This window comes from Acyrthosiphon pisum, unplaced genomic scaffold (assembly GCF_005508785.2).
Source record: "Acyrthosiphon pisum isolate AL4f unplaced genomic scaffold, pea_aphid_22Mar2018_4r6ur Scaffold_20747;HRSCAF=22014, whole genome shotgun sequence".
Lineage (NCBI taxonomy): Eukaryota > Metazoa > Arthropoda > Insecta > Hemiptera > Aphididae > Acyrthosiphon > Acyrthosiphon pisum.
In genome coordinates, this window is record NW_021770139.1 from 30,171 (window position 1) to 54,047 (window position 23,877).

Below are 23,877 nucleotides of genomic sequence, written 5' to 3' on the forward strand. Positions count from 1 at the left end.
ATTACCATGGACTTGGTAGGTCGTTATTATATTATTATACTACACAATAGCAGGAAACAAAATAATTAAACACAATGCGCTTTTTCAATAGACAGGTATAATATGATATAATATAATACTTAGGTACCTATTTATAGGTATAGGTACAATACAGGTACATATTATCAGTGGTAGCTCGTAAAGTTCACCTAAGGTGATACACAAGAAACCTATATATGTAGATGGTAAAAATATTAATTTTTTATAGGTGCATACCAAAATTATGTACCTACTTAGTAGTTATTATAGTTGACTTGAGAGCACACTGACGCAATTAATGGATAATGTACAGTGTTATTGTTTCGACGAACGACGTGACATCGTGACATGACAAAAAATAGGTTCGGTACTTCGGTGCACACATTAAAATATGTGCTCCAAACTACCATAATAATATATTACTAACCGACCGCGACGGCGACGTGTCGAGGCATGTAGGTAGATAATATTTACACTGTCGCCAATTATTTAATCGTTTATAGACATCAGACGCTAAAATATATTTATTTTTTCGCACTACACACTTTATATTAAACTTGGAATAACCGCTGGTGGCTTTGCCCTCCCCCCCTCACAAAAAAGTGTATTTAATCCATTAAAAAAATAAACTGATGAAAATATTGTCAACAATTTAAATTTTTATTATTATTATAATCCTTGAATAAAATTTGCAATAAATGGCTTTCAGAATTTACTAATTTATTACCTTTAGAATGAGTAACTTTTTCAAAAACAAACATTAATTTTATTTGTAATATTACTTTCAACACCATTCGCTCTAAAGGCATATCATCATTGGTATGGATGTTATGAGCTGTAACAGTAGATGTAGCAATTCATAGGCGGAGCCAGAAATATTGTTTAGCGTATGCAGAATCTAAATCAGTCCACCACAATTTATGGGGAGGGGGTTTGGGGGGTTATCCCTAAAATCCCTATTTTCGGATATTTTACAGGTCACCGTAATTCGTTGTTATTTATAAATTGTAAGTTTATTATTTAATTATTAGATTATTTATTATTCATGCTTTTAAAACAAAATTTCAAATTTTTATTAATTTCAAATAATATACAGAATGTTAGCGCAGTTGAATTCCTCCGGCGGTTGGCAATATTTTTTGTTATAGAATATAATCAGTTAGTTCTAAAAAAATAATAATTAAATTGAAAAAAACATAGAAATGATATTTATTATTTTGAATTATATTATATAGAAAAAATACGGTTAGGAACTGTCTTTGCATGGAAAATACATTGTTAAGAACAAATATAATGATTATAGTATTTATAATGATCATTAGACTTCACTACTTTAGCCAAACTAACCGTTCATAGATTTTACTTTTATTAATTAATTTTAAACTTGAATTAAAGCAGCCTTCAGGGTGATTAGGGCGTGCAGCCACATATCCTGCACGCCCCGTGGCTAGGCCTATGTGTCAATTGTCTTTTCTTTTTTTTAATAGCCACTTATGAATTAGGTATTAATATTTCAATACTTAATTTTTCAGAACCACTAATTAATAAAGTATAAACTAAATTGATTGAATATTAATTAAAATAAGATATTGAGTCATAGATCGTAGTTAACTGATAGTTATTAGTTCTATTATAGATTTATACACTTTACATAATATTACATAATTTACATAATACTATATTGTATACTTAATCAATAGTTTTATAATGTAATAACAATCCTAAAAATAGCAATATTCATATAGATAATATAGGAAAATAAATAAATAGTCAAAATATTGATAACATAGATGGTATACATTAAATTCTTCTATATATATATTTCCCAATAATAACTTTTCAAAAACTTAATGAAGAAAAAACTTAAAAAAAGTTACTAGGTAGTTATTACAGGCCATTACACACTTTTTAATTTGGTAATTCAGTCAGCTATTTGCGGAAGCTGTGAGTAAGATACCAGCCGAAGCTCAATAAATTAATTGCTTCGCTCGTAATCTAAAATTGTGTATAATTCAATATTATATATTTATATCCATAGAGTTAAATTGTATGTGATACATTTTAATAGTGCTAAATAATACGACAACTTCTCCGAAATATTAATTTGTAAAAATACTTTTATGTCATATTTATAATATAATAAATATAACTCGCTGTCTATCCGATCCACACAATAACTAATTTAAATGATCCGACGATTAGCGACACGATATATATTAATAATTATCAACAAAATAATAAACATTTGCAAGCGGCTATTCGAGCCGACGCTAACAATATATTATAATATATTTATAAAATATTATAAAAAACAATGATGATGTCCGGCTATTCGAGCCGAATCATAATGTGTAAAAACAATGACAATAATTATTAGAATTAGAGCGAATACATGGGTAGGTACGTGTCGGCTGTGTGCGACGAACGAACGTACTGATTATTGCACCGCGGTGACTTTTGCCGGCCGATGCCTGGACGCGGCCTTATCTACCTATTGGCTATTATATGAACAATCATAAAAATAAATAATTATTATAACGACCGTGTGCATGTGTGTGTGTGTGTGTGTGAGCGCCGTCGGCTGTGTGCTCTTGTTGCGCTACCCGGCCTCAACAGGCAACTCTATGATACTAGAGAGCCAATTTTGAATATGCGAAAATCTAGCGGGCCAGAAAACATAGAAAGCAAAAAAAAAACCTAATGTTAACTATACGCCTATTAAGTTTATAAGAATGTAAAAAAAAGGCCCGGGCCAACTTCATTTTGAAGTTATTGATGAAAAACTACAAAAACTACATTTTTTTCGTTACGCGTATTTTTTTTAAAAAAAATCCTTAGAATTGAATATTTTAAAATTTTTTTTTCAAAATTTGTGTTTTAGGCTGACTTGTAAGAATGTAAAAAAAAAGCCCGGACAAACTAAATTTTGTATTTATTGATGAAAAACTTATTTATTATTAATAATTATTAAAGATCCCCTACATTTTTTTTCGTTACTCGCGTTTTTTTTTAAAAATAAATACTTAGTATTGAATAAAGCCCGGACAAAAATATAGGAAATATCCCCCGATATGTGTAAAACCACCTTGGGTAGGCCTCGGAATGAAACAGAGTTGTTAAAAATGAGTCAAGAGCATCACTAATTTCCTTATTTGTAGAAGAAGATTTAATCAAATTTATTCGAAAAGATGAAATAATTGATAAATTAGGATCTTCTAGTCAAGAATTGAAGAGATTATTGTATTAAATTATATAATATTATATTATATTTACTATTAAAAAGTATTATTTTAAATTATATTATATATTTTATTTGATTATTTAATCATAAAAAGTGATTATTTAATATTAAATGTACTTATGTACACGGAAAATGCAATTACCTTAATATGCTATAAAAATTATAAATTTAAAAAACTTTTTATTTTGTAAAGAGCCCATTGAAAATTACTGTGCCGGGGGTCCAATCATAAGCCAGACCGACACTGATTACCGACACTGTTAATATGTCGTATTCGACACAAAGTGCGTTCAATATACCTTACTGGGGGGAGATCTCCGTGACCTGCATGCGAACAGAATGTTGACGCTTCGGAAACGATTTGTTGTGGATAATCTTGAGATGACAGAGCTTGAATTTTCATTTTATTTATAAGTCGTTCAATTTATAAATTCGAAATGATAAGATTATGTTCACTGGGTCCTTTGACTATTTCTTCATTTTTTAAATTAATACGCAATTTACACAGCTGCAGTTGCCCCCACATGATATTACATAAAAAATAACCCGTGGGGGCGATGCCCCCACACACCCATAATTTCCCTTTAAAAATACAAAAAAAAAACCATAATAAAAGACCCAAATATTTATTTACTTAAGTTTCATTTTTCACAATAATAATTTACTGTCTGTGGTAATCAGAATAAAAATCCCCAGACTACAATATAAGTTTAATGTTTATATTACTCACAGCCACATGAAAATGACCAAGCAAATATTTTTTAAAAACGGACTAGTGTAATTACCACATCATTAATATTTAGTTACAAATATTACACTAATTTGCATTTAAGAAATATTTGATCAATCAATTTTATGTGGTTGTCAGTAATATTGTAGTCTGGGAATTATATTTCCTAGGGTCGGCGATTTTTTTCCGGGATTGTTCGTCGGACGTTTTTTTCCGCGTACAATTTTTATTCAGAAATTCACTGTAGGTGAATCTATATTATAGTTAGGTGCATTTACTGTAAAATTATGTATACTAATCTTAACTAACAATACACCGACATAAATTGATTACTTGAAACAAATACAGGCATACAGCTACTGATACATATTTACCATATTTATCACATGCAATATAAAATAATTATAAAGTTTAAATGAAAATTAGATAGGTAATTAAAAAAAAAAAATAAGAAATAGTCTGAAATACCTACAGTGGAAGTTTTAAAAGTTTATAATAGTTTAGGAAACAATTGAATAATTTATTTTGCGGGGGCTATTAAAAGTTTTGGGGGCTGAGCCCCCCAAGCCCCCTCCTTTGTTGCGCTTATAACTCCATTTCGATTTACGAATGATTATAAATTATACCGTATGTCCATATGGATATAGACACGCTAATGCAGATGAACAACGGACGACTCAGTAATGGTTAGATATGGATAATTGGAAAAGATATAGGTAGGATATTTTTCGGAAGATGTAAAATCTCTATGAGTATTAGGTTCCTATCAGCCCTCCAAAGGTTATATAAATTATAATCTAAACCAATCATTTTCAGATATGGAATTAACTATTAAGCGACTAAAAAATAAACTGATTCCTGGTGTAAAGTTAATACGTTTTTGTTGTGGTTAGGTAATAGGCGGAAATCGGGGGGGGGGACTAAGCCCTCCCCCAAAAGTTCAAAGTATAGGTCTTAGCCCCCCTGGCCCACACATTTTAAAGTGACTAAATATACAAAAATTGTTATAATTGTAAAATTAATTTTTAATAATTGAATTAAAAAATAAATTATAAAAAAATAGTCTGTGATAAAAATTAAATTAAATTCATAAGATTTTACGAACTTATAATCATAACTTGGAACGATCGTAATAATACCCGCATAGGTTGTTTATCAGCAATCGTCCGCGTCGCGTAGCGCATCGTCACGGTTTCGACTAAATTACGTATTAATATGCTATGGAGGTAACTACTAACTACTAACTATGTGACTTATACATTTTATGGATTTTCCGACTTTATTTGAACCCTAAATCCGCCATTAGTTATAATTCTAAATTAAAAATGAATAGCTTAATAATTTCTGTTTAGAATACTTCTAAAATGTTAAAGATAAGGCACTTAGGCACATACATTTTTTTGTACTTAATTATGGTCAAATTGTTTAGTAGGTATGCCGAACTTTGTAAATTGTTTTGTTGAAATAAATAATTGCAAATGGCTCTAGTACAGTGGTACCTACCTATAGGTGTAATGAGCATAATATAATGCTTTATTCTACGCGACCATTGGACAATATATGTTCCATCTGGTCATCAGTCGTCCCGGCAAATATCTACAAATTGATTGTATTTGATATTATTTTAGTCATTTTTCCTACAAGCTATTGGCTAAATAATTATTTCACTTTGAACCTTTAAACAGTTTAAACATTCAAGCTTTCAAGGTAATACGTTTATACGTTTATGGATATTATTAGTCTTGTAATATCCATGAATACGTCATACGGTATTACGTCTTTCGTCTTTCATTAAGTATAAAATAATTTAAAATCTAATATTTTATACTTGGATTTGACTAATAATTATAATATATTACAAAACGCAATAGTACTAAATTAAATATTATATATATATATATATATACTTGCGTCTTGCATAATAATATGAATAATACGATACGAATAACGTAATACGTATTACCATTGATTATAAATACTAGTAAAAATAACAGTATTTTTAATTAGTGTTTGAAAATGTCATGAAATTTAAAAAAATGAAATATTTCAGTATTTTATTAAATTTTGTTTTAATTTAAATTAGTTTTATACCTAGGTATTTATATATAATTGTCATAAATCACCTTCATAATTGTGTGGTACCTAAATGTATATCTAATGTATACCTTTGGTATTATACATTTAAAATGGAATTCAACATTTTTAAATATTGTAATGTTTAAATGATACAAGTGGGTATTCAATAGTATACATGTATATTGTATACCTACTGAATTCTTACATTAGAATTTAAAACACTAAATATTGTGTTAAAAAAAAAATTTTGTTTTTATTTATTGGTGTACCTAATATTATTAATATTATCTGAATTTCTGTGCATATTCAATATTATAATATTAATAACTATTATTTATGATTTAATATAATATTTCATATCTTGGATTATTATTACTTTTTTTTTAAATTCATTTTTACAGAATTGAATATACTTTAATCTGTGGCTTAGGAATAAAATTAACTTAACGTGACAATAAAATATAATAAGTAATAAGACATAAGTTACTAAATAAATAGTGTGATGAATGATGTTAATGAGACTAGGTATAATTTATTCAATTTTATTTTAAAATTTGAAGTATCAATAATATATTCTGTATTGTAATTTAGCTTGATAATTAAGACTACTACTAGTCCTAAGTGTCGCCGCAACTTATTTGGTTTGGAAAAAATTAATGAAAATGTAAATAATCACAATGTTTATGAAGATGAACGCTATGAGAAGTAAATTTAATTAATTGTTTATTATGTGTTTTATATGTGTAGCTATTTTGCATGTCAACTGTACGGAGTTCTGTAGAAATGTTTTTAAAGTTTGCTGGATAAAGTACTGTAGAACTGTGTTTGAATGTTTGCTGAATAAAGCCTGTGGAATCTAAAACAAAAAAAGATCAACAGACCTCAATATTTGAAATGAATAATATTTGTTCTTGTTACATACATGGGTATTAATTAAATAACATGGTGAATTAAGAATAAATGTTAAACATTTGAAAGTCTCCATTTCAGTTTAATAAAGTAAACGTAAGACCATCAAAAAGTTTTTTAAATTTACACTAGTAATTTTTGTTAATAACTATTGTAATTTTTTTTTTTTATTTTGAGGTTACAACTGTTTTGTGATTTTTTTCAAAATTATTTTTAATTGTTTATATAAATATATAATATTTGTATGTGTTATATTATATTATGGAATTATTTAAAAATGTATTATTATTATTATAATGTCTTCAGACTGAAAAATGATTATGAAAAATTGAAAAGTACAAATAATGAGTTGGTACAGAAAAATTTAAAACTAGAAACAACAGTTCGTAGCCAACAAGATTGGATGGTAAATGAAAAATTGAGGTTTGAAGGTCAGTTTAATGTAATTTTATCTGATTATTTCTCTCCTACCCAAATTAAAATGATACTCAATCCAAAGAAGAAAGTATATAAATGGCTACCATCTGACATAGCATCAGCTATTACACTAAGAAGCGTGTCACCTAAGGCATATCGGTATCTCAGAGAGAAAAAAAAGTACCCCTTACCAGGTTAAATATTTTTGTTATAAATGTAGGTGCATATAACATAGTTGACAGTTATATGTAATTTAATTTTTTTAATAGGACTTACAACTCTACGTAATTGGGCATCAACATTTTCTGTTGAACCCGGTATATTAAAAAATATCCTTACTCTGATGAAGGTCAAAGGTAAAAAAATTAATAAAAAATAAAATTGAAATTGAAATTAATACTTTAATTTATAATATTTTAATAAAAAGGTGAACAATTAACACAGATTCAAAAAATTATGGTTTTGTCATTTGACGAAACGTATATTTCTAAACGTATTTGTTATGATAAAAAAAATGAACAAATCATTGGACCACACAAGAGTGTCCAATGTGTAATTATACGAGGTAGACTTAAATCAATTTAGTGTCATATTATCATAAAGAATTTAAGCAATAAAAAGTAAAAATTTATTTTGAAAAATTAGGTCTTATTGAAAACTGGAAACAACCTATTTTCTTTGATTATGACACACCAATGACAATGGAATTGTTATTTCAAATTTTAAAGTGTCTTCAAGAAATAGGATTTGTAGTTATGGCAATGGTGAATGACATGGGTCCCACAAAAATGAGGTTATGGAAAGATTTAGGTATTACAATTGAAAAAACTTCATTTCTCCATCCAACAACGTGCAAACAAACACATGTATTTGCAGATGTTCCGCATTTGTTAAAGTTGGCACGAAACCATTTCATTGACAAGTAAGATTCTGTTATCTAAAAAAAAAAAAACTAATATTTAATTATATTGAAATATTTAAAGAGGATTTGTTTTGCCTAATGGAAAATATGTTGGGAAATCAATTATTAAAGAAATAATTACAATAAATGATGATCATGATTTCAAATTTGCACATAAGGTCAGTGAAAGACACATCTCATTAGAAGGGCCCACTAGGATGAATGTGAAATTGGCCGCACAGGTATTTTCCAATACGGTGTCAAAAGCAATCGCTTTCCTTGGTGAGAAAGGCCTCCTAAAAACTAATAATTGGAAAGATGTAAGTAACATTTTCTTCAGACAAAATTACTAATATTTATATTACCGATTGGCATTTGGTTATATATCACTTGGTAATATAATATAATCAATGTTTTAAGAAATTTGATTTTTACATTTTTGTTTTGTTTAGGCTTCTGAAATGATTGATTTATTTAATAAATGGTTTGATTTATGTAATACCCAGCATAAATATGACAAGGTGTCAAAGGGTTTTGGTTTAGATTTTGAGAATCAAGAACAATTACTTAATACAATGACAACATTTATACAAAATATGAGAATTCACGACAAAAAAACACTACTTCCTTTTCAAAAAGGTTCATTATACATATAGGTATAATGTTGAATGAAAATGAATATAAATTTATGTTAATTTATACTTTATAGGAATAATAATATCGAATACATCACTCCTGAATTTGTTTAATGACCTTAAAGAAATTGGAATTTCATATATTCTTACAAGGAAATTAAACCAAGATATTATAGAAAATATGTATAGTTATCTAAAGAGAATGGCTGGATCAGCAAGTAATAATATTACAGCATTAGATTTCAAATATTGGTAAATATAAGTTTGACTTATATAAGTTTAACTATTTTTATACTCACTTTTAAAATTATTTCTTTTGTGTACGTTGTTTAGTCTCCAATGGTATATTTTGGGGAAACATTCAGATTTTGTTTTTACAAGCAACACAAATACAGAAACTGTATTAGAAGATAATTTTTTTGAAGACAATGAGTGTTTGACAAGTCAAATAATTAAAGATTCTGACATATTAAATAATGAAGAATGTCACAAAACTAAAGAGGCTATACTGTATTCTAAAAATTTTTCAGCCAACATATCAGTTCAGGAAGAAACTTTTGATTTGTTAAAAGATTTTGAGCTTGAAGTAGGTACATTAACCATTATAATATTTTTAAATATTTAGCCATAAGGTACCTTTATAATATAATTTAACACTTTTTTTTAGATGAATACAGTAGATGCATTTGACAGCATTGAATTAGAATGTGTAGAGTATGTTGCTGGATATGTCGCCGGTAGATTTTATGAGAAATATCCACAGCTTATATCTACTAAAGAGGAACATACCATGTGTTGGACAAATTTTTTATCGCGTGGTTGTTTAAAAATTCCAAGTCAAATGTTATTAGAAGGTATGAAATTATTAGAAACATGTTTTACAAAACAACACGGAAAAAATGTATCTAAAATACCTGGAGTCATGAGAACAATAACCGACATTATGAAAAAACAACTCACGGACTATAAATTGGACATTCCTGAGGAGGTGTTAAGTTGTATGGTCCGAACTAGAACATTTATTCGTATAAATAACATGAATAAATCTATATTATATAATAGTTCTTTACAAAGACCTAACAAGAAACTAAAAAAATTTACTTCATAGAATTTATAATATAATACACTTAAAAATAATAAAATAAAAAATGTACTTACGTCTATTTTGTAGTTGAATAATTTATATTTTGTCATGGTATTATTCATGATAACAATGACTATGATAAGCGGAGAAAAGCATCCGCCATGTTGGTTTGAGTTGCCAGCATACCTGTTTATTTTGTCATGTGGAATATGATTTATGAACTAAGTTGTCAACTACCCGTGAACCAGCAGTCAGTTACTTCTATGCCGTGAACCGTTTTCGGTTTTGCAGCATGCAATAATCGTGCGTTGTGTGTTTCAAGTGACAACCCTGCGACAGTACCGCGAATGCGAAACTATATTTTAGTCCTTTAATAGTTTAAAGGATATTTTTTTAATTTTTAATGCATTATAATTTGAACTTAGCGGTACTCCACTAGTGTTTGTAATACGTAAGGTTAGTTTAGGGTCGATACACGATGGTGGACGCAGCTAGTCTAGTCAACTCCATTTTGGCGGACGATGGCTACAACGCACTGTCTGATGACACCAAAAGCAAGTTTCAGCAGTATTTACGCAACCCTACTACAAGTCGCAATGAGATCGGGACAAATACTTCAGGTGGTTAGTATTTTCGGTTTATTGTTGGTAGTCTAATGGAAAAGATAGTTTTGAGCTAACGTTTGATGTGTGCACTAGAAACCAGAAATCAACCGGAAATTGATTTTGATATGCTCAACAACAGTACTAGCATTCGAGGAGCTAAGTTTTTGGAATTGCAAAAAGAAATCGAGGCAGTCAATGAACAGTTTAAAAACACGTTGAAACAAAAACATGATCTGATGTTACACAACGATTCACTATTAAAGAATTTACATGAGGCTGAAGTTAGGTAATGTGATAAAAATGCTTTGACGTTTTAATATAAGCTTATAATATTATGTACCTAAATTGATTTCTAATATTTTGTTCTAGAGAAAGAATGACTAAAGAGGGTGATGGTATATTACAGCTAAAAATTGATACCTTAACTGAAAGTTTATTAAAGTCCAAAAATAAATTTTCAAATCTTCATGCAAAGTATCATAAAGAAATAAATGAATTAAAACCAAATTTAGATGAAAAAAATGCAGAGGTAAAATCAACACGTTTTTAGAATTGTAATATGTTATTTTAAATTAATGATAAAAAATAAGTAACAGTAATTAATTAACATTCATTTTTAAAATTATAGTATGCTTTGTAAAAAATACTTTTTTAATTAGTTTATGAGGAATTCATAATTCATGTTTAAGGTTTTGGCGTTAAAAAATGATGTCAATTTATTACAAATAAAATCTAAAAATCAAGAAGATATTATAAACATAATGAAACGTGAAATAGATGATTTAAACCTTGTACATGCAAATGAAACAGAAAAAATTAATAAAGAGTTAACTAATAATCAAACTTTAATGAATCATTATAAGGGTAATATTTTAAAAATGAATGCCTAGTATTTGTACCTAACGTTTTGACTTTTTTAGTATGTTATGAAAATAAACTTGAGCAAACTAAACAATTAACAATGGATATAATGGAAAATAGAGACTATGTAAGCAAACTAACATCGAATACAAATGATATTGAAAAAAGATACGAAACACTTTCAAATGATCATCAACAATACAAAATTGACTCGGATAACACAATATGTGTATTAAGAAGCAAGTTAAATGCTTCAGAGGAAATAGTTAAAAAATTACTTCCTGGTAACTTATTTTTATTTATCATAAGAAAATTTACTAAAATTAAAAATTTGTTTTCTTGAATATTATTAAACCTACAATTACTAAAAAATGCATAATTACATGCTTCCAGACAAAAGTTATAAGCCAAATAGTAAACACTAAACAGTTTTAGAAACTTTCTTCGCTAAAATTAATTTTCCTATGCAATGGGATTGCAATGATTTTCCTATCATTAAATTCAAATATAACACATTATAGTGACCCACAAAAACCCAATGTATAACAATGTAATACCCAATTTCACTTTTTTTTTTAAATTTTATATTGTATATATTCAATTTGAATGTTATTGTTAATAATACAGAAAAAAAATTATGTTTTAGTCAATTCGGATAATCCAAATTATCTTATACATAAAGGAACGACAATTACTGATGTTTATGCTATTTATAAGGAGACATGTTTAAGTTTACAAGATACAACACTAGAACTTGAACATTGCAAAAGAAACTTTAATATTTTAGAAGAAGTAAGAAATTAATATAAAAATTATACTATTATTTCATTTTATATTTTTATATTTTTATTGTACATCAATACTTAGCTAAATAATTATAAATTTAATTCATCTACTAGACAATTTAAATATTCTTTTTAATAAATTTCAAAATAGTACTGCCAGTTTTTAAATATTATAATATTTGTTGTAGCAAATTAGGAATGCTGCGCCCGAAGTTGATCAAATGGAGAAAGATTTAATTGAATCAAATGAAAAAGTTAAACATTTATGTGAAACTATTCTAAGATTGGAGTTGAAGTTGAAGGATGTTAATAATAAATTAGAACTGTCTAATACTAAAAGTGATCAGTTATCAAAAGATAATAAAAAACTTCAAAGTATCGAAGACGATTTGAGCAAACAAGTAAGATTTAAAAATGAGGTTTATTATTATAATATTTTGATTTTGTATTTAATGTTCTTAGGTATGTTTCTTATTGCGAAGTAACCAGTGCAATACACGTTATGAAAATCGTAATGTTGGAATAGATATGAGTCCCCAATCAGTATGTATTAGTTTATTATAATTATTAAGATAAAGTTTTATAATATAACAGCTTTTTAGATTATTTCAAAGAATTATGTTACATTTGAAAACATACAAGGCTTACAAAAACAAAACAAAAAATTACTAGAAATTATTCGTTCTTTATCTAAAGCAAATGATGAACAAGATATACAATTAATAAAAGATTTAAAGGTTGGTACTTATTATTAGATACATTAATTTGAATTATTTTTATGGCTAAGGTGTATTTGAACAATTTGTTTTTAATAATTCTGCCTACAAATTATTATTTGTGTTGTGTTTCTTTTCACATAATATAATATTATTTATAACATATTTTGTTTTAGGATGAAATAAAAATCTTGGAAGATAAATTAGAATCAAAGGCTCAATTGATTGACCAGCAAACGGTTAGTATTAAAATATTTTATAGAATGAATTATCACAATAATTATACATAATGCAATAAATTACTGTGGAATACAATTTTTGTAATATAACTCAAATTAAAAAAATCATTTTTAACGTGTATTATTTTATGTTAAGGAAAAAATATCTCAATTACAATCTTTGGAATTAACGTCTAATTTAACTACACAGTCAAATGATGGTGCACAAATTAAAGTTCTAAGTCCTGTAAGTAAATACAATTTTTAAAAACAACACTTATGCTTTCTTTAAATTAATACAATTTATTTTTTTAGAACAAAACAACATTAGAAAATGATGATAATATAGATGTTAGGACAGAAGGAAATTTAGAATATTTTTCTGTAGTTCGTGAACTAAATGCTGCCAAATGTACGATTAAACAACTTAAAGAGAAACTTGAATCTAATAGTGTTGCTCGTTTGCGGTTGGACCAACACGTTCAAGAGTTAAATCTTCAAATAAATGAGTTACAAAAAAAAATAAAAACCTCCAATATTAGACATTCTGAAAATGAAGAAAACATAGACAACTTGCATGGCAAAATATTATCTTTGGAAACAGTAAGTTACTTTTAATTTCTGAAGGTATTAATTTCTATGCATATAGTAATGTTTATTAATTTTTTTTTTTTTAATAATAGGAAAATCAAGAGGTAAAACTTGAATTAGACAAAATAAAAAATCAATTTAACATTTTAAAAAAAGATAAAGATAGCATGTATATTTCAAACATGAATTATTCTCGTGAATTGAGACAAAAAACAGAGTTACAAAAAGAATTCGAGAAAACTTTAACTTTCCAATTAGATTCACTAATTATAAATTGGAATTTTACATTAGCGTATATTGCTGAAACTGATTATGATAAAGTTAAGTTCAAAGAAGAATATAAAAAATTGACAAAAACATTAAAGGATGTTAGAGATACTTTACTTCTAAAATTGGAAGCTATAGATGACTTGAGTACATTCAAAGAAATGTCTCGATCCAGAACCAATTCATTCAGTTTGTGTACAGATGAGCGTTCTAACTTCCAGAGTGTTAATAAGCTTGAGCACGAAGTAAAAAATCTCAAATCAAAACTTAATGAAAGTGGTAATTATTATTTATTTATTTTATAAAATGATCATAAATTATTGAATCATAAATTCTATAATATTTTATTTCATTTTAAACTTTCTTTACCTGGTTCCTGACTCCTAAACTTCTTATATCATCTTCCACTACATTAATCCATATTTTTAATTTTTTGGAGGTTTTCCATTCCACTGCTTACCTTACTATCCCATCTTTAAATTATATTATATACCTATAGATTGTTTCTGCTTTATTATAGACCAATTGAAAAATCAGTTAAAATCAGAATTAAATGTGACCAAACAACTTTACAAATATTTAGAGGAAAATTTAAAAAAAATGAGTGAATATTCTTCACAATTAGAAAATGAACGTGAAATGAAAAAAAAAGACTACTTAGAAAAAGATCAGCAGTTAAATCATGTGTAAGTTGTTTGATCATACATACATATTTTTAGATAATTTATTATATTTTAATAAATAAAATCATACAATCATAGTTATTGTATAGTATTAGATATGTGTGAATGTATGATCTACATGTTTATTGTTTAACTATTTTCATAAAATTAATTCAATTGAACCCATTACCATACTATCCTATTAAATTAAGTGAAATAAAATCTGTCTGTTTTGTCTATATTCATATAGGTCACACAACAAAAAAAACATTTATTATATTGTAATCTACAAATTCTGTACACAAATACTTTATGTTTGTTTCATTTCATTATATTTTAAATAAATATAATATTTAAAAGTATTGGATAAACGTTATTAACTATGTTTAGAACAAAAACAAATCAAAATATAATCAGTGTTTACTAATCACATAGTGGAGTATGGTATTTTTGAATGCGGATGAGTGTTTAAAATTTAAATTAATTATACAAAATGCATTCCTCCCATAAGCTATTCATATTAATATTAAAAAGTTCTAGTAATATTTTTTATGACATAATTAAACTATTTAAAATACATAAGTATTATTTATAGATTTTTTAAAACTTTTTGTTACAGTATGCAAGAATTAAGCGAGTTTAAATTATCTCAAAACAATAACATCAATAAATTACAAAATCAATTGTTGGAGTATGAGCAAAAATACAGTAAAATGTTAGAAGAATTGGAAGCAGCAAAAGACTATAGTGATGAACTATTAAAAAACATTTCAAAACATAATAATACCATATTAACACTTGAAGAAGAATTGAAAAAGTCTGTTAATGATAAGGACAAATTGGAGAAAAGCCTTAATCATAAATTAGAGCATTATAAATATAAATTAGAAGTTAGTGAAAGCGCATAACAATAAAATATAAGATTATAAGTTATAACCAATATGTTTTTGTTGATTTTTAGAGATTAGATTCATTAGAATTTCTTAATACAACAAAATCTGCAGAAATCGATCATTTAAAAAATCAAAAGGCTGCTTTAGAAAAGTCTACTGAAGAAATAAAAGAGATGCATAAAATACAATTAAATAAATTAGATGATGAAATAAATTGTCTCAAAAAAACAATAAAACGCTGGCAATTTGAAAATGAACTATTATCAGAACAATTTAAGACAATAACTTTTGAACTTTTGAACCAGGAACGATTTGTAATAAATTTAACCAAACTATACTGTAAATTAAACTAAATGCATTTATTTTACTTATAGAATAACAGTAAAATATCAGACAAAGACTATAGTTTAAACAACACTTCTTTATGCATAAATAGTATTGATAAACAGTTCATGAAAATGGCAAATTTGATTAACATCTTGAAAGAAGAAAAAAATTCAATCATTTTAGAATTTAATGAAACTATTGCTGAGTGCAATAAGTAATGATTTTTTTATTATTAATATTATAACTCAATTATAGATTCTTATGTTTTACTAATAAATTTAGGTTGAAATCTGATTTACATTACAAATCTAAAGTTGTTGGTGACATGCAAACTCAAATGAAAGAATTAAGACAGCTACATACATCCAGCTAGTTATGAATAATGATAATTCAAACATTTAGAAAAGGTATGTATTAAGTATAAAATATAATCTATTGCATTTAGAATCTGAGCGGAGCGAGGAAGCTATTATTTTACAATGGTGTTTATTTTTTTTTTATTTTTATATCCCTGTATACAAAATTTCTTCTAGAAGGAGTGTTTCGATTTCAACGTGTAGTACCTTATCTTTTAGCAAATTGGTTCAAGATGGTACTTTAGAGAGGTCATTTTCCGATTTTCTCAATAGTTATTTAATGCCACGGGAAAAACCACCAGAAAATTACGAAAAAACGCTAAAAATGGGATTTTAATTTCCAACATTTTGTTTATCACCATAGGAACGAATAAAAAATTATAATATTTTAATATTAATTCAACTTACAGGATAAAATAAATAATAACAAAATATAAAATATCCAGGCTGACAAACCGCCTCCGCTCAGAATCGTTTATCTTATACAATGATATTATATCATTGAATTCAAGTCTAATACAACCATTAGACAATGACCCACTTGTAATCTACTGTACAGCAGAGCAACATCCACTTACCTGCTTTTTTTAAAATTAAATAAGCTGATTAAAAAAATTGTATATTAATTAAAACATATTAATAGGTTTAATTTTTATCTTCAACTTTTTACATGTTTAGATTGAACTTAGCAATCAAATTGTAGAAAGAAGTAAAATGTTAGAAGAAGAAAATGTACTATTATCCAGCCAACTTAAAGAGTTACAAGAATTAGATACAAAAAAAGCTGCTGAGATTTGTGCTTTAAAAGATGATATATCAGGAATGCAATGTATAATTGATCAAAAATGTGCAGAGGTATTAATTTTGGTATTATTTTTATGTGAGAACTGAAAAGTGAATATATTTTAATACTTAGTGTAGACAGACTCGGAGTAGATATTTTTGTACGAAGTACTAATAAACATGACATTGATCTCGATCACGTTTTTATGAATGCTTACCTAACGCAATCCTTTTTATCTAGGTAAAACCATCTACTAGTACTGGCCCTGATAAGCTTGCCATTGAACCTCCTACAGCTAACATTAAACCTTTAATACCTACAGTTAATAAGCCACAAACTGTAAGTATGCTTAATATTATATTATAAAATTTATTTTTTGTTTTAGTTAAACAATACTAATGCATTAAACTTGCTACAATTATTTTTAGGTACACCAGTCTGTTACAGTTAACCCATGGCGATCTGCAGCTGCAGAAACACCATTGGCTAGTATAAAGCCAATGACAATGCAACCTAGAAGCGTGGTAGTATTACCTACTAGTCAAATGTCGTCCACGTCAAGCCAAAGGTGCAACTTCTTATAGTTACTAAAGTTCTCGTTTTAGATAATTGTTATTAATATTTAATATTTATTATTAAAAAAATTTATATTTTACTATATTAGTTTGATTATACTTATTTAGAAATGAAAAACAAAACTCATTATGTAATACTTATAGTTTACACATATTATAAAACCATTTTAATATTTCAGTTCAATGAGTGGAACTAGTAGTAGTACAACTATTACTGTTCATATACAACAGCCACAGTTTGTTGATATCAGTAGCAGTGGAGGTAATGCTTTAGACTCTTCAGAAGCTAATAGCACAGCACAAAGCTGTCATTTAACAAGCAGTACTTTAGTACAACATGTTGAAGTACATTGTTTATTTATACAATTTAATAACTCATATATATGTTTAAGTATGTATATATTATACATTTGATAATTTTGAATGTTTTAGGGTTCTGAATCAACACCAACAGTTTCTGATTCTAACGAAACTACTGCCGCTACTCCCCCATCAATCTTACCACTTCAGCAGGTGATAGGAAGTGCAGCAGCTCCAAGCGTTACAGCTGCACAAGCAAGTCCTGCCATCAGTATAGCTTTGGTGGTACCGCAAGGCAGGGAGCAAGTACAAACAACTGTGTCACAACCAACTACTGTATCTGCGTCAACAGTATCACCTTCACAAAGTCAAATAGACAGGTGAAAGATATTTAACAATTAAAAAAAAGGTATTTTGAATTTCATTTAATGTAATAATGTATTTTAGATACAGTGTGCAAAATGAAAATGGTCAGACGATGGAAAATAGTAACAGAAATATTGCTAGTAGTTCTTCAGCTCCAGGTCCTTCAACAGAATCAGAACCATCTGTTGTCACAGCTTGTACTAGTGGACCTAGCTGTTCCTCTCTGGACACTACAACACATTCTAACAGCTCTCAAAAAAAACGAAAAGCTGATCTCCTTGTGACTTCATATGTAAATATTTGTTTTACTGTTACATTAAAAATAATATTATGCTAATCAATGAATTCATTTGTTTAATATTTCAAAATACTAACTGATTTTAGATTAGACTTAAAACCAACATTATTAAAATCTTACAATTTATCAATTGATAATCTTTGCTAAATGTACCATAGCTATTCTTAGGGAATAAATATTATTTTAAAATCCATTCCTAGTTAATATTTAATTGATTATTACAAATTAATTTGAATTAAAAATAATAATAGTAACAAAATGTTTTATTTATAAAAAATTATCATCATTCATTCCACTGAATGGCAATTAGACATTTTAGTGTCAGGTTGCATGAACAATCATTAAACATTTAACCAATAAATAGTCCTTAAACATGATTTAGTGGCTCATGATTGGTCCATACAATTTTGTTAAACCATCAAATTAATTAATTTTTCATGTACCCCGGTATAAGTAACTTACAGTAAAACATTTTATGTTAATTGAGTAATTTAACTTTATGTTGTATTATCATTCGTCATACTGCTCACTACATAATTTATTTTATATTTTAGATGAAGAGATCTAAATCTTTTATGCCTAGAGAAGAAAACCGTAGAGAAATGGAATATGAAGCACCAACATCCTCTCAAAGAGATTCAGAAGTTAGCAATTCGTATACTGGTCCAGAGAGTAATCCACAAGATAATAATAAAGTATGTGCACTCCTAACATTTTGATAATTAACTAGTCTTATAGTAATGATAGAATAAAAATGACACTAACGAAAGATGGATTAAATTAGATATATAATAATATATCTTAATATATTGATTAATGAGTATTAACATGCAAGTAAAAATAGTGAAAATATTTATATACCTGTACAATTTATTATTTAATAAAACAAAATTGAAAATATGTAGAAGAATGTATTTGCCAAACAGGTACCTGGCATTTAAAATTTAAAATTTAATTAATATATTTTAAAATATAGTTTAACATTTAAAACAATTTATTATTAAATATCATGATTTGTTTATGATAAGATTACTATTTTATTTATCATATTATAACACCAATAGATTTTTGGGTTTTTAATTATATCTAAAAATGAAATATTAATTATATTTTGCATTTTAATTGATGTTTGTAGGAAGTTGAAGCAAGTACAGATATGGAGGTGACAAGCGAGGCAACAGATGAAAATAATGAAGTTGACCTAACAAGCCAAGGATGTACTGCTGACACTAATAATATGAATGAAACCAATGATATACGAAATGAAGAAACGGAACAAAGTACTTTTTCAATTTTATTAAGTATTTACAGCGTATATTATTATATTCTTTGCCAACTACATTATGTTTTAAGTCCCTCCCCGTTTCACACACTTAAAAATTTCTTTTATTGTATATTCTGTTCTTCATACTAATTACAGTTGCGACTATTCTACAGACTAGGCTTTCTTCAACAATAATTTTTTTAACTAATCGCGATATTGAAATAAAAATTTAGGTATTGATATTTTGAATTATCAATATCTCTATGACTAATAAACAAATTTTTTTAAAAATATATTAAATAAGTTTTTTGGCGTTAAAATCACTTTGTTTTGGTAACCCAAATACGCCATGGCCGGTGGCCATTAATTAAAAACTAAAGATTAATTTAGATTACAAGGTATTCAATATTGTACAATATATTTTGATTATTAATATATTATATGATACATTATGATTATTGATATCTAAATTTCCAAAAAAAAGTTCCCGACATTGATATCTTTGATAAGCCTACTCATAGAAACACATAGAATTATGTCCCTGGGTTATGCACACCACTATATAGTATATATTATTCTCTAGTGCATTTCATAGCAACTGCGACAAGACGCTAACGAGCTTCTTGGCAGTTTTATCTCAAACCCGGGGTTTTCAAACTAGGATTGAAAAAATGAGTTAAATATTCGGTATTAATTTAAAATTTGCCTCGCATTATTTCGCAATAGCTTAAGAAACCCTAGTGAAAAAACTCCATGAGGCGCGTTAGTGTCGAGTTGCAGTTGCTATAAAACGCACTATATCTACATTTCAGTTTGTATTCCTATTTACCTAGTTATGCTTATTTCTGTAATTTATTATTAACAGAATTACCATTTTGTATTTATATATCTGTAATCAATATAGTGTACTATATTAAGCTTAATGCCTGTAAAATAAATAGTAATAATAAATATGGTTTCATATTTTTTTATTAACAGGAGAAAATACACCAGAATATTCATCAAATGCTGAAGCCACTGCTATGGCTATTGTTGAAGAAGACTCGCCAGAACTTATTCATTTTCAAGAATTTCAAAACACACCTGTTTCTTTGGCGGTAATAATTTGTTATTTCTTGACATAGCCTTGATTTTTGTTCTGATTAATAATTTTTGTTTTTAAAATAATATATATTTAGAGTTGTGAAGAAACTAAGAATACTGATAATGTAACTTCAGATGCAGAATCAAGACAGAATGAAAGTGATTCAACTCCAATTGAACCTCGAGCCGGTATGTACCACCTTTAACCAATTAAGTTGATTATGAATTATTTTTATTTTATTATAATATAAAAGTTATTTAAAATAAAAATAACATATCCCATTTAAATAACTAAATGTTAAGTGATTTATTTATAAAGGACCCTCAAGCGATGGTTCGGACACAGTTGGAGTTTCCCATTCAACTGAAACTGCAGAAACAGACACACTTGATTTGGGTAATTTTTGGATTTTATTTTTATTTCATTTGACTTAAATTAGATTAACTACTTTTATAAATATTTAAGTTTTTTTTAATAACTTTATACATTTTTAAATTAATAATAAATCACAATGAATTATTAATTTACATTTAATTCCTAAAATAAAATATGTATCTTGAAATTAAAATTATTAATCAATTATTTAGAACAAGAAACAGTTGAAATTTTATCATCTGAAAATGAAGAAGACACCATTGATATCAAATCAATTCATGGTACTAACATCTAAATGTATACTTTGTTAAAAAAAATGTACTTAATTGTTTATTTTATTATTCAGATATTGATGAAACTCAAAATTATGATATACCTGATCAAGATCATGATCAGGAAATAATTTCAGTGTCCTCTTCGCCCAGTAAAGAAAATGAAGCTTTCCGTGAGGAATCTCCTGTTGCTGGACCGAGTGGTGTAACTAGTGATTCATCAGCAAATTAACGCAAGCCTATAACATGGAATGAATCACAGTGAAAAGCTAAAAACCTTAATTAAAAGTTATAAAAAATGTTTATTGGCTTGTCATACATCTAATGTGCATATTAACAAATTGTATAACTGTTTTTTTTAATAGTCCTTTTTATATTAAGCAATAACAAAATAAATATGTTTACCTAGTTTAATTTAATTTTTAATTAAAACATTTTACTGCACATTGTATTTTACTTTTACTCTTATGATTATCCCTGTTTTATCTACATAAAGATATTAAAATAAATATTGTTTTCATCTTTTTTAATTATAATAGCTATAATAACTTCTTTATTCATTAATAACTTCTTGATTATATGTATATTTGTTCTACAACCTACATCGTTGACTGAAAGTATTTGAAAATTATTACTTGATGCTTAAAATGTTGTAAAATCATATCCTGCTGTGCTTGAAAAGCATACCTATTTACATATTTGTTTGGAAAATTCATATTGAAATTATGTTATATAATTCCTTTATTCAATAATGAATATGATCCGTCTGATTACAAATCATATACGTGAGCCCTGCATACAGGAGTGGCATCATGACACCTTAACAATCACTACTACCTAATTAAATATCTAGAAAAATTAAATAGTTAAAATTACTAATGGATTATTTTACTTGTAATGGGGAGCTGCCAAGTTGGTCTATCTATTATTTATTTTAATATTACCTAATTACCTAACTCATGACAGTTAAATACTATTTAATATGCACATAGTATGTACAGAACATACGAGGATATTTCGGTCTTCGATTAATGATAAAAATTTAAAATACTGTTTTTTTTTTTTTTACGTGTCAAGCAACCTTGTATATAAATGACTAGTATTGAATAAATTAACAATTATGAATTGGTAACATTTAAAAAAAAAAAAATTATAATAATTATTTATTTATAATATATTTATAATATTTATAATTATTTATAATACATATTTATTAATATTATTAATAAATAAGTAAGTAAACATGGATAAATAAATAGTAGTAATAAATAAATGGTAGGGAAATAGTGAATAAATAATTATGTGTCATATACTATTTTGCCAGAACTTGGCCACTTCTATTCCTTCCTTTATTGCTAGCATGATGTCCATTCTGCAGGAAGTTGGGCAGCTTTTTAGGTGGGACATGGTCTGAAACTGTCCACAATCACAGTATGTATCCTCAACAGGAATAAGACCACATTTTGCTTGGTTTACTTTGGATCGCCCAACCCCTACTCTTAGTCTATTTATTGCTCTCCACGTTGGCCACTCAAAGTTGTTTCCTGCATGGGAAGGTAGTCTGTTCAAGTTACACTAGTAGACTTGGCGGTAACTTTTGGGATCGTCGGGGTCCTTCCCAGATTTTAGGGGTGCGATGATCTTTGCTTTTCTCCATATTTTGGGGATCTGGTAGTTGTTTACTATTTCGTTGAAAAAGTCAAGAAGCCAGTTCTTGACGCCCTGTCCAAAATGCTTAATCTGTTCCGTCGTAATATCGTCCAAACCTGCAGCTTTCCTGTTCTTAAGGTTTTTAATTGTTCGGTTTAGTTCTTCTTTCGAAAACATACTTGTTACTATTGATGTTTGTGGTCTCCTTTTTTTGTTAATTCTTGAATGGTTCTTCGTTTTGCCCTTTGAAATCTCTTTATTGGTCTTACCGTTTAGGAGTAGTTGATGAGCCACTTGATTTGCAGTTACTGTCCTTGTGTTATAAGATTTTGTCGGATCGCCGTCCAGTCTTTTAATAAGGTCCCACGCCTTTTTACTGCTGTTCTTCATATCCATTTCGTTTAGGAGTGAATGCCAGTGTATCCTCTTTGTCTCAGCGATTGTTTGCATGAGTCGTTCACCTTTTTCAGAAGTTTCAATGCTGAAGGGGTTTATATTGAAAAGTGCTGCGTATGTTTCATAGTCTTCGGATTGTTCCGGGGATAGGCCATGAATATAGTTTACTCTACAGCCTCTCGGAATATGGTTTCTTGAAACTTTTTTGACTATTTCAATAA

General features: G+C 27.4%; 2 protein-coding genes and 1 long non-coding RNA gene across 3 annotated transcripts; all 3 read left to right on the forward strand.

The window, feature by feature from the left end:
- Positions 1-10,298: 10,298 nt before the first annotated feature.
- LOC103310784 lies at positions 10,299-15,624 on the forward strand. The gene is made up of 15 exons (XR_003840022.1): positions 10,299-10,634; positions 10,710-10,902; positions 10,986-11,145; positions 11,306-11,480; positions 11,537-11,761; positions 12,124-12,269; positions 12,451-12,663; positions 12,725-12,805; positions 12,865-12,999; positions 13,155-13,217; positions 13,354-13,443; positions 13,512-13,799; positions 13,880-14,333; positions 14,575-14,740; positions 15,336-15,624. It is a non-coding gene; the product is annotated as a nucleoprotein TPR (long non-coding RNA).
- LOC115034707 lies at positions 15,623-16,309 on the forward strand. The gene is made up of 3 exons (XM_029492075.1): positions 15,623-15,923; positions 15,984-16,150; positions 16,219-16,309. Exons 1-3 carry the CDS (start codon positions 15,783-15,785, stop codon positions 16,307-16,309), a joined length of 399 nt encoding a protein of 132 aa, XP_029347935.1. The 5' UTR covers positions 15,623-15,782.
- Positions 16,310-16,997: 688 nt separating this feature from the next.
- Positions 16,998-21,842, forward strand: LOC100159246 (nucleoprotein TPR-like). Its single transcript, XM_016808642.2, has 13 exons — positions 16,998-17,147; positions 17,317-17,415; positions 17,505-17,644; positions 17,831-17,996; positions 18,084-18,331; positions 18,399-18,609; positions 19,170-19,310; positions 19,751-19,895; positions 20,858-20,976; positions 21,058-21,151; positions 21,282-21,359; positions 21,551-21,619; positions 21,685-21,842. The coding sequence occupies exons 1-13, from the start codon at positions 17,007-17,009 to the stop codon at positions 21,840-21,842; spliced, it is 1,809 nt and encodes a 602-aa protein (XP_016664131.2). The 5' UTR covers positions 16,998-17,006.
- Positions 21,843-23,877: the final 2,035 nt, after the last annotated feature.

Coding starts and splice junctions, on each gene's coding strand:
- LOC100159246 (XM_016808642.2), top strand. CDS start 17,007: ATGTTAGAAGAAGAAAATGTACTATTATCCAGCCAACTTAAAGAGTTA. Junction 17,148..17,316: donor TTGATCAAAAATGTGCAGAG/GTATTAATTTTG, acceptor CTTTTTATCTAG/GTAAAACCATCTACTAGTAC. Junction 20,977..21,057: donor ACACACCTGTTTCTTTGGCG/GTAATAATTTGT, acceptor ATATATATTTAG/AGTTGTGAAGAAACTAAGAA.
- LOC115034707 (XM_029492075.1), top strand. CDS start 15,783: ATGCATAAAATACAATTAAATAAATTAGATGATGAAATAAATTGTCTC. Junction 15,924..15,983: donor TTTTGAACCAGGAACGATTT/GTAATAAATTTA, acceptor TTTTACTTATAG/AATAACAGTAAAATATCAGA. Junction 16,151..16,218: donor ACTATTGCTGAGTGCAATAA/GTAATGATTTTT, acceptor TAATAAATTTAG/GTTGAAATCTGATTTACATT.